The 12,754-nt window shown below is 31.6% G+C and overlaps 1 protein-coding gene across 1 annotated transcript; it reads right to left on the reverse strand.

The window, feature by feature from the left end:
- Positions 1–1,435: 1,435 nt before the first annotated feature.
- Positions 1,436–2,251, reverse strand: LOC145682768 (uncharacterized). Its single transcript, XM_081754147.1, has one exon. The coding sequence runs from the start codon at positions 2,249–2,251 to the stop codon at positions 1,436–1,438; it is 816 nt and encodes a 271-aa protein (XP_081610273.1).
- Positions 2,252–12,754: the final 10,503 nt, after the last annotated feature.

Consider the following 12,754-nt stretch of genomic DNA (forward strand, 5'->3'; position numbering starts at 1 on the left):
GACCCTTACACATGGCCATACAGCTTGGGAAGCTGCTCTAGACAGTTTTTACCAGAAACTACTCATACTTGAAAGACATGCCTTCCGAATTGCTTACCTGATTAAATTACCCAGTCCTACACAATACCTATACAGTCTCATTACATTTCCTGCCTTACAGTACCACATCGAGAAACTCAGGGTAAATTACATCACTCGAGGTTACCATGATCATCATCCTCTTTTGTTGGATACGGTGCATTATTCAGCAGTCCACCCCGCACCTTCTCGCTTTATGCACACACCCCTGTCACTCTTATTCACACTGTACTGCTACACACTTCCACCGAATCATCCTGATATTCCTCTACTTGACGATTTTCATACACACCATCATCACCCTCTCATCTTCCCATCATATAGTGCACAGTGAAATTCCCTTTTAACTAACATGGGCTTCCCTCTGTCTCCATTATAGCCTAGAGTAGCCCCTAGGCAAGAAGGTGGTTTCATTTGTGTTCTTACATAACCTGCGTGTTGAGGCGTGATTTGCACCTCATCTCATTCCTCATCTCCAACATGACAAGACTTATTCCTATATCATAGCCGTTATCTTATATATAACAATATGCCGCTAGCATCATTTTCCCATCATCATTACTTCCTTTCGGCGATCACCCTTGCTTAATAATATGAATAATACTTTGATTCTTTCTCAATATGTATAACGTGTAATTTCCTGATTCTGTGTATCTATTACAGCATATTTTGTATTTATTTTGTTTGTTTTTTTCTCTGTTTTCATTTCCTGTTCCATCCAATATGTTAAGGCAGCAAATGGCCTTAAGCTCTCTGTTTTTGTTGATATGTTTAAATAAATAAAGATTTTCTACTTAACATCCCTTAGACCAACCATTATCCCTGATCCGATAATTATTCCGCTTTCCCTTACTTAAAAGAGGGCGTAAAAGTACTATAGGCGTCTGTACGGACCACTCTTTTTTTGGACCACTTTTTCAATGATCAAGTTCAAATTTTACGCGTCTGTACGGACCACTTTTTTGGGACCACTTTTTCAATGATCAAGTTCAAATTTTATGCGTCTGTACGGACCACTTTTTTGGACCACTTTTTCAATGATCAAGTTCAAATTTTACGCGTCTGTACGGACCACTGTCTTTGGAGAACATAAACCACACAGAACATAAGAAGACAGAACATAATGACCTTTATGATATATAACCATAAAGGACTTAAATCTAACTAAAACTAAACCTAAATCTAAAACTTAAACCTAATAACCATAAGGTAAAGTATTGATGATATTATCTTTTTCCTTTAAAACAACTTTTTTGTCGTAATCCATTTGAAACTCTTTAGTCACAGGTTTGTTAACTAAATTTTTTCTTCTCTTGTCTCTTGTTATTTGATTATAATTAAGAGTTATGTTCGTTAGTTATTTGTTAACAACCTTCTTTATCTTTTCACCATTAAGATTCAAAGAGTTCTCATAATTAAGAGTAAATCCTTTAATTTTCATCACAGTTTTGTTTTTATCTGTTTTGTAGTAATAACTCTTTGGACCAGTTGAATACCACTCAATAATATAAGCATCTTTTCCTAACTCATCTGTCCACTCACCAAGGTTACTACCAGTCTTTACTTCTATACCATTAACAATATAAACAATAGAATCAGTATCGTAATACGCTACATCTTCACCTAACTTATCCAACATGTCATAAAGTCTTAACCTCGCATGTGCTGTTGTAAAAGTTGCAATGTGAATATTAGTGGAATAAGAATTGTTAACATATACGTCTTTGTATTTATATGAAACTTGAACCATCTCGTCGCTGATAAACAAACATTCAGATATTTCTAATTTGTCATCTAAAAGTAACTCGTACCATCTTCTAACATCTGTAATGTATTCAGTTTGAGTTAAGTTTTGTCTTTGGCCAAACTTTCGCCATAACGAATTTAAACAAATTTTTGCAACTGCTCTCATACCAGGATTTAACATTATTTGATCAGGATTTAAATCAATATTCAGTGTGTCTTTAATAGTTTTAATATAATCATCTTTTGCTTGAAAGTCATCTTCCCATGGAGATGTTTCTAATTTGATTTTCATGAAGTCTTTAATGTAACCTCTAAAGAGTTTGTTACTTGTTTTGGGAAAATGTTGAATCTCGTAAATTTCATTTAACTCATAACCTTTCTCTAAAGCTTTATCTAACTCTATAGTTGTCCAAGTACCTGTTATCATTCTTTGTTCGTCACTGTGTGTACACGTCTTAGTTTGATTTATCATACATTGATTACATAAGGGAAACACCAACTTATTAATATTGTTATCTTTAACTGGTAATACAGGATGATACAATTGTTTTGGCGGAAGAACTTTACAAAGTATATAACCAAAGTACTTTTTACACTTGTATTTTTCAGGAGAGAAGACTTTAATGTTGTTGAGTGGCCAATAGGAAATTGATCATAAAACAAAACAGTTGGATACAAGCTGCACACATCGATATATTTCATCTTCTTATTAGTAACTTTTAATTTTGAAGCATTGGTTCTACCACCAAAGAATGCATCTCTGAACTTTAGTTTCTCAATAAGACTAGTTTTTTGAATTAACTGTTTGGCTCTTTTATCTTTTAACCAATCACACTCCCACATCTCTATAAGATTATAACCAGCTTCTTTTATTTGTTGAGATCTTCTTTTTGTTTTCTCATATAGATCTTCCATTGTTTCGTGATTGACATTGTTGATAGTATACTTCTCAAAACATTTGTTGCAACCATGCCAGAAACAACCATGATATTGATACACTGTCTTTGTTTTATAATCGTAACCATCAACTTTAAATCCACATATCGTTACTTCTACATTGTTTAACGCGTGTTTAATATTATTGTTCTTAAAAGAATTTAACCATGCAATAGACTGTTTAGAGTATTTTTCTTTCTTTTCTTCTTTAATAATACCAATTGTGTTTTCTTGTATGTATTTTGATCTATAAATGCCCATACACACACTTGCAATTGTTAAGTATTGAAATGGATCAATGTTTGCTATTTCTAAAAACTGATTTCTTAGTTCTAAACAACCTCTTCTTAAAATATATACATCCAAATCACAATACCCTCTTAACTCTTTTTTAAAGTCAAACACATAATTTTCTTCTCTTCTTTCTTGATGCCACTTAAAAAACGCTTCTCTTTGATCTTTTTTCATGGTACTAATCCCATAGTATTTTGCGTTAGGTATTGGCCCAACATAGTTTTGATTTTCAGGCTTATTAAACAAATGTGGAAAATAACCTTTCTTTAATTCTTTTAGACCAAATGTCTTAAGAAAACTCGATAATGGTTGTGCTACAAAGTTAATACTATCAATAATTTTTATGTTTGCTTTTCAAATTTCAAGTAACATTAGCTTAGAGCCGTTATATATAGTGTAAGGTTTCAAAGCATTCTTAATGCAGTACTGAAGAACAAAGTACGAATCATAAGCTTTGGCATTATGCGCAATACAAGTGTAACCACTATGTTCTTTTGAAACTAACCACTTACAAAAATCGTCATTTGTTTCAAAGTAATATTTGCTACCTTTAAAATCATGAGCAACTACATAATTAGCCTTATGAATTCCTGTGTCTTGTTGTGCTTCGTAATCAAACTATATATACTTTTCTGTGTAATTACAACTGTTCATTTGTTTAATACTCGACTTTAGAAAGTTCTTAATTATATACTTAAAGTCATCTACTGTTAACTTGTTGTTGTTCCATGCATCATATATCTTTTGAAGTTTCCTCCACTTAGACATGGTTTCGTACATGTTTTTTTCTTTAACAATTTTCTTACCACGATCTTCGATACCATAAGTCTTGTATAGCATAATAAACAAATCTGTAACAGTTAATTCTTTTTTTTAGCATTACACACACATTCATCATCACAATAACCTTTCTTGCGTTTGTATTGCATGTAACATTTGTGAACGTTTTCTTTAGCTACACAATTACAGTTGATACAGTAGTAATATCCACACTTGTGTTTCTTATATCTTAATAAAATTTTATTACAGCCTTTACACTTATAAACTTCTTTACAAACAACTGAATGGTTATCTAAAATCGATTACAAGGTTCACAATAAATGTTATCAATCTCTTCTTCTTGATGTTTAGGTTGCTTACACATATTACAAATTGGTATAATTCGTATACATGATTTGTGTTTTTCTTTATGATCGTATGCTGTATCACACTTTTCACAATAATAAACACTTCCAATAAAAGCTTGCATGCTGTTAATTGCGTCAAAATGATTTCCGCTTTTATATAAATAAATCTTCACCTCTTTGTCTTGGCCAGAGTAAATAATAGCGTTCATGTTTTCAGCACATACAACTTTAATTTGAATGTTTAATAGTTCTTCACATTGTTTAATATCGTCTAATGTAAAACCGTCTTCACAGTAGCTCGGTAAACGATTACAGAGTCTCTCAGTTAATTTTGTCTGTATTTTTCTTCCACGTCTTATATCTTTAATGTTTTGTGGTGTTAGCTCTTGATCAAGTATTACATTTGTTTTATACGTTAAGGCTGAAATGATTGCACGTGGACAACACAAATTGTCATTGTTATTGATATTGGTAATACATCTTTTAGCTTTTTTGTCTTCTGCAAGGTTTAATAATCGTCTGTTTGTTTTACTTCCTCTAGGCATGTTAATGATTTGAATATTAAATGTTGTTTCTTCAATATTGATTGTTTCGTCAGATGTTACAATTCTTTGCACGTGTGTTAATACATTTCTAGCATTTAGTTCAGTTGTTATTGGTGTTGATATTGCTTTAGTCCAAAATCCATCGTTGTGCACAACAACTCTTATTCTGTCATTCTTTTTAAAATGGGAAGCTTGTTTAGCTTGGTCAATCATATCGTCTACTGCTGTGTGTAATCTTTGTATTGTTTCAGTAAGTGTTTCACCTGTTATATTTGTCAGTTTTATTTTGTAATCTGTTGTATAGGATTTAAATTTTTCATTGTATGTCGGCTCATTAACATTTAAGATCTCGTAATATTTTTTATTTGTAAATAAATCATCATCAAATGGAAATAACTTTTTCAAATGCTTTTGCTTTAACTTTGGTGTATTTTGTGCTATTTCGCTTTCAGAGAACACTTCTTGTTTAAAGGGGAATATATCTCTAATCTGCCTTCTGCTTTGTTCATCGTCATGTTGTTTAAGAAGGTCTATCAAATCTGCTTTTCTTAATCGGGAATATGTTCTGATTCCCCGCTCTTTACATTGTCGTCTTAACTCTATTACAGTAAACTTATTATAATTATTCATCTTATTTATTATATAGAAAATCTTCGTTAGTACTCTTCACCGGGTTATTTCAGTTCATTTTCATTTTTCTAACACATCGTTTAAACATCTGGACGCGTCCGCCATTGCCTACATATGTTTCCTCGTTGTGTTAGTCTAGAACTTTCATGGGAAGACCCATCAAAGTCACATATACACATTTAAAACTGATTCATTTTTGTAAGCTTACTCATCATCATCATCATCATATTCATCACTACCATATTTGTATTCATCATCACTACTCAAATCAGAGGTTTTTTGTTGCATTACTAATAACTCTTTTTCCTTTAACAGTATTTGCTTCTCTAGTAGTGTTGCTAAGAGTTTAAGATCTTGATGAATTAGTTCAAGTCTACCATGTAATAAATCAAAATGTGCTTCCATATTTGTTATATAGAAAACCAACCCTAATTATCAGATAATAACTTTTCATATAAACAATCAATTTCTTTAACCAATTTTTTTTCTGATAGTGATGTCCAAAACTCATTACCCTTACCTTTACGAATATCTAGTTCTTGCTGCATTAGATTGAATAGCTTAATACTGTTAGGATCTCTAAACTTTTCGTATATTATTACATGATTCGGATATTTTTCTTCTGCATCATTAAGAGGCTTATATAAACTTCTCTTTTGACATCTGATAGCATAATAAGGGAAAGGATCATTAGGTTTGTTTTTCTTATATATGATTAGACAATTATCTTTTGAAACATCATCTGTATATGGTGCTGCAATTTCTTTAAACCTCTCGTTTTGAATTCTCAATCTCTCCATTGTTTGATCTATCTCTTCTACTTTTCTTTGCAACTCTTCATTGTCTTGTTGATATTGTCTAAAATCCTGAGTGAAGTAATTAACAATAATTTCATTACATTTAATATAAAAATCTGGTGAAACCCATCTTGCTATATCAAGTATTAGCTCTTTCGGAACATATGTTCCTCGTATAATACCTAATTGTCCACCTTTAACAGTCTTAAAGTCATCCCTACGAATTCGTTGCAATGACTTTATATAAGAAATTAACTCTTTAGATTGTTTATTTTCTAACCATTTATAAAATTTCTTTCCTCCATCTTGACACAACTTGGTAGCATTGAAGTATCCTGTACTCTTATCTATAATCAACTTGAAATCACCAAAGATACCATACCAATAGTTATCTTTGATCTGTTCATAGCAAATGTCATTAAGACTAAGAGAACTATCCATAGTACCCATATTTATTATATAGAAAATCTTTATTTGTAACTTCATTTTTTCGTTATCAGCTAGTTTTTACTGTGTAAGATGAGTTTCTGAAGTTCCTAGCTTCGGAGGAATTTTGAAGTGGTCTATATCTAGACCGCTTATTTTTCTGAAACAAACTTGTCTTCTGATGTTTTGTTTTGTGTCATGATGGTGTATTTTACAACCGGAAAATTTTCCGTTCGGGGGTTTGTACCTTTAGATGCGAGAAAATACTTAACAGATAGGGACCTCCGATCGGTGCTACCAAAAATAACTAATTATCTTTTATGGCTATTATACCATAAAAGTTGTATGTTTGAAAGGGGTCCAGTGCTGGTGGACCCCCAGTTGTAACCAAATCTTCTTCTTATAAGAACGTCCGAAACTCATTGCCTTTTACCTTTTTTACGCCTATTCATCTTTTAACTCCAATCCTTTTAATTTTTCGATTACTTCATCATCTTGAATTTCTTCTATAACTACTTTGATCGTGTTGAGTTCGCACTTGAAAAATTCACCTTTATATTTAAATTCATCTAATTGTTTATGCACAAGTGACTCTAACTTTTTAGCATCATTTGTCTTACAGGTTTCTTCATAAAAAAATAACTCGAAGTCAAGTCTACACTCATTAAACTGATCTAGGCGTTGTTCAAGGTTTTTTATATAACCCACTTTGCATATACTCTTCTCTTGGTGCTGTTTGGTAGTTGCTATATAAACAAAACCTGACTTATCATTATCTTTTTTCAATTGAGACCATCTTTTTATTTCTTGGAACAAGTCTGGATGAACATATGTACCCGTGATTATCCTTGGTCTTCCTCCTAAAATAATGTAATATAATTTTTAGACTGATACTGTTCTTCTAATTTTTTTATTAGTTCTTTTGATCCTTTATTTTCTAACCAGTGATCAAACCTTCTACCATTGACCTGACACAGTTTAGTAGCATTAAAGTAGCCAGTTTTCTTATCGATAATCAATCTAAAATCACCAAAAATTCCATACCAATAGTTATCTTTAATCTGCTCGTAACAAATATTGTTTAAACTAGGAGAATTATCCATAGTACTCATATTTATTATATAAAATGTTTATTTAATCATTTTCGAAATCGTTATCGGGACCCACTTAGTTTGTTATTAACTTTGTTTTGGAGCGACCCCTATGATTATAGGAGTCGGTTATTTTTTGATAATTTCCACAGCTGGAATACAAGCGCTGGAAATATATGTAACTTTGTCTTGGGGCGATCCCTCGTATATGAGGAGTCGGTTATTTTTTTTGATAATTTCATCTCCTATAATACGAGTGCTGGAAATATATGCTATGAGGGGTATCGTTTCGTTACCCCCTTATCTCATTTAAACTATCCTTTTATGGCATAATAACCATAAAAGACAAACATTTATATTTACACTACAACATTACTTTTATCTATCCAACTATTATGCGAATCATCAAACCCTAACCATTTAACATATACTTTATCACCTTTCTTTCTCAACACCTTTTCTACCAAGTATTCATCTTTGTGTTTCGTCTTTAATAGTTCTGGTTCGTAAAATCTACCTTGCACATCCTCTTCTTCTAAATCTTTAATTCTATAGGTAGGCGGATTAGATGGAATAACCTCATTAATAACAAATACTTCTGTTGACCAATTAGGTGTATATCCTTTCTCAAATAACCCTTTCGATTTACTTATACGAACATGATCACCTAATTTGTATTTGGGCTTAACACGCTTATATTCTTTTTGATACACTTTTTCCAATATTGTTTGCTCATTCTTCTTATTAACTTCTATAGGTTTTAAACCAATTGTTCTATGAATTTGATGATTATACTCTTTAACTAGTGTTGGTAATATCTCTATCCATTTGTAATTCCCTTCTGTCGTGAACCTTTTCCACATTTTTTGCTTAAGCGTTCTATTGAATCTTTCAACCACAGAAGCTTTCTTACCACTATAGGTTGAGTAGTGATTAATCTTATTTTCTTCCATCAACTTCTTAAACTCTTTATTGTAAAACTCTTTACCTTGATCTGTTTGTAAGTTGCTAGGCTTTCTCGTTCTTAATATGGATTCGAATGCTTCTGTAACATTCTTCCCACTCTTATCTTTAACAGGAACAGCAAACACATATTTCGAGAACACATCTATAATCGTTAGCAAATATTTATAACCTTTATTGATTTTGGAAACACCTTTTAATACTCCGATATCCATTTCCACAAGATCAGCTTGCCAAAGATCATCGATACCTTTTATAACTACAATTAATCTATCAAAGTTTTTTCTAGATGGTTTGTGAATTTCTTCTACAATGTCTTCTCTAACACCTTTACCTTATTCTAGTCAATCAGGCTTTTTAACGAATTGAGTTTTAGTAACTCCACATACATAACAAATACCTTTCTTTAGATATTTTCCAATCTTTGTTTGTTCAATTCTAATAGTATCTTTCTTCGTATCTGTCGATTTCTTGCACTTAACACAATACATCCTGTTTATTATATAGAAAATCAATAACTATCGCTGTTTAATATTATGCTATCAACATTCTCACCATCATCATCACTATCTTCGTCTTCTCTTTCTACATGCATAAGAAGCAATAGTAATTTACCATGTTTCAGACCAGAATCTTTAGAAGGTCTAACTGCTAGATTATCATTTGTATTAAAGTGCAATGGAAAAGTTTCAACTAGAGAATCATTTAAATATAGATCTATATAATACGTATTGTAAGATGACTCTATATGCATTAACCTACCTTTATAAAGAAATTTCTATGTGATAGATAGATTATGTATTAAAAAGAACGGAGTTTCAACATTTTCTGATATCAATCGACTGTGAAGCTCTATAACATGACTCCGTTTGATGAAGTTAAGCTCTTCCTTCAACATAGCAATATCTTTTTCTCACAACTGTATTATCTAACTCTGATGTCATTTTAACATTGCCAAAGATATCCATATTTTTTATATAGCAAACGTCCTTAGGAAAGCTCTCTTTCTATGTACATTACAACAAACAGTAATTGCCCTTCTTCCATAGCTGAATTTTTATTTGGTTTAATTGTAATTATATCACTCTTGTTAAAGTTAAAAGGTAAATTTTCAATCAAAGTATCACCCAAATATATCTCTATAAAGTATTTATCCAAACTTAACTCCATGTGGATTATTTTCCCATTATAGAGAAATTTGTAACCATTAGAGAGATTAAATATTCTAAAGATTGGCTCCTTTAACGGTTTTAGCTCTCAATCGACATAATAGAGGTATAGTTTCTTTCTGCATAATCAATTTAGTAGTATCCATCTTAACCTTTTGAAAATCTTCTTTCTTGATGTATGTGTCTTGTAACGTTTCTAATGCATCTTCAAATCGTTTTCTATCGTTCTCTAATTGGGCTTCTATTGACCAAAGTTGACTTACGCTAACAACATCATTTAAATTCTCCAACAATTTTAATTTTTCTTCGTTAATATCAACATCACCTTTTCTATCTTTAACATTACCAAATATATCTAAACTCATTTATTATACAGAAAATGCCCATCGTAATTTTTCAAAACATTTCTTTAACATCTCTAACGCGAGGGGGAGTTGATTCAACGCCCCTAACTTCTGAAAAATTTTTCTGCCCATCCTAGTTTTTCAAAACATTTCTCTAACATCTCTATTTGTCTAGGTGAGCGTTTAAAATCAATATCAACATGAACATCATGCTTTTTTAACAGATAGTACAATACACATTTCAGGTTAATAAACAATGCTCTTTCCGGATACAGCTCCCTAAAGACCTCGTGTAAGTTTTCGAACTCATTTATAAGTGTTTCCTCCATATGTTGTAATTTTAATGGTTTTTGATCGGTAAGGTGATAGTGTATTAAATAGACATCATCATAATATTTTGTGTATTTGTTTTTCTTTAGTACTTCTAGAACATCTTTTGTTGATATTAAATCTCTTGGTATATCTCTAAGTTCATCATTTAACACCTTGAACACCTCTTCGGGAATAATTCTATCCTGTAAAGCTTGCAAACGAGATAACTGTAAGTTAAATCTTTTTATAGTATCATACCATGGTTTTGGTACGCAAGCAGTTTTCGTTTCTTCACAAGTACTCTAAACCCAACCACTCTCTACAGAACAATCGTCACAAATGTATCCACTCATAAGTTTTGTTAATGACTTACTACCACAATAACTGCATTGAAATGGTCTAGAGCTATAACTTGACACCAAGTCCTTTAAGGTAATTATTGGGCGTAACTTTTCCAACTCTTCTTCTGTGTACAAAACTTTTGGTATAAACATTCTACAAAAATCAATAACATTGCATACGTTGTTTCTATCTTTTAAATCTATCTCGCTAACATACTGAAAATACTGATAAAAATTATATCTATCTAGTGCATCTAGTTCATCCTCATGCTTCTCAAAATAATCTAAAAATCTATTGTGTATAGCTTCCATATTTATCTTAAAGAAAAACTTTTATGGATGCAAACCATAAAACACTTAATCATTTTTAATCATATACATAACGTCGCTAAAAGAATACCCTTGATTTAGAAGATTTAAAACCTTAACACAAAGATGACCACATATAACTGAGTAAGGTCTTGTATTCGTTCGTCATTGTAAAGTAAGTTTTCGGTACCAAGATATTGTACCAGTCGTTTAGGAGGGACACCACCATAAGAATCGAACACGTACTTTATGTTGTTATCTTTCCAATAGCATATCCAATGAGTACCAATGTTTTCTGATTTATCAAGGTTAACTACGCCACACTCATGTACATAGGGTTTTTGTGGAAGTTCATCACTCATAAATACACCTCTAAATCGTTTTATCTTTAATTCTTTAGCCAACCTCTCTATATCAAAGTTGGTCAATGCTTTTAGTTTTTTGATTTCTTTGGTTTACCCGCCCCCTGCTTTTCTTCCATAGCCATATTGTGTCTTTTTTGTTCTTCATGTTCTTGTTTGTTATTCTTAGCATCCAATACAGTTTTAGTATTCGCTGCTGCACCACCTGCTAATGAGCCAACTGCTCCTAAAGCTGCTAGAATAGCTGGAATTGTAAAGATAAAACCGCCAATATGCTCTTTCTTAATCTTTTTCATTTGTTCAGTAGTTAAAGTTAAATCCATTCCTTTACCTTCTTTAAATTTCTTGGCTTTATCGTTAAGTTGTTTCTTTGTTAATACATGATCAATATTTAAATCCTTTAGTTCACTGTAATTAACACTACACATACAACCTTTAATAGAACACATCTTCCTATTTATCTAAGAGAAAATCTTGGTTTGTAAAAGTACAGTTGTTGTTGCTCCACCAAAATCAATTAAGGAATCATTCTCATCTGTTATCCTTATCTCAAAATTATCAACCTTGTCTTTGGATATGGGGAAAAATAATGGATAAGTAGGCTCGTAAATAATAATATGTTTGAACTCAGCATCTGTTTTGAATGATGCTAAAATTCCTGTTTCTCTATGTGTGTATTCTGTATCTCTAACAATCATGCCATCTGCTATACTACAGCGAACATTTATAGTATCAAACGGATGAAATTTGGCAACTTACTTCCAATGTGTGTTTTGTTCTTTTCTAAAACTTCAAAAACATTAAACCCGAGGACAGTGCCTATACTCCCAATTGTAACATCATTACTATCAGTTTCAAATTTAACTCTATTTCTTAAATGATCTTCTGATAATGTTATGTTGATGGATTGAGATTTTAAATATTCATTAAGCTGTATTGCCCTTCTGGTATAAAAAACTTGTCTATCACCATATGAGAAACTGTTTTTTTGTGTTGTTATGTTTGGTGTCAGATATGTACTGTTAAACCCAACTAGTCCTATACTTAAATAGTTGCTCTTGTTGTCTAATTCGTAATGAAGTTTCTTCTTTAAAACAGAAGTATCACTCGTTAGCTTAAATACCTTAGTCATTTATTATATAATAAATGAACGAGTTTGATTTACCTAGAGATATTCCAAGAGAGAAAGTAATCAAGTTAATAGAAGATGTCATTCGAAAGTTAGAATGCAGTTTAAAGAAGAAAAAGAGAAAACTACGAATTGTTAAATATACATACTACACT

The sequence above is a fragment of the Thermobia domestica genome, chromosome 4 (genome assembly GCF_964235325.1).
Source record: "Thermobia domestica chromosome 4, izTheDome1.hap1.1, whole genome shotgun sequence".
NCBI lineage: Eukaryota > Metazoa > Arthropoda > Insecta > Zygentoma > Lepismatidae > Thermobia > Thermobia domestica.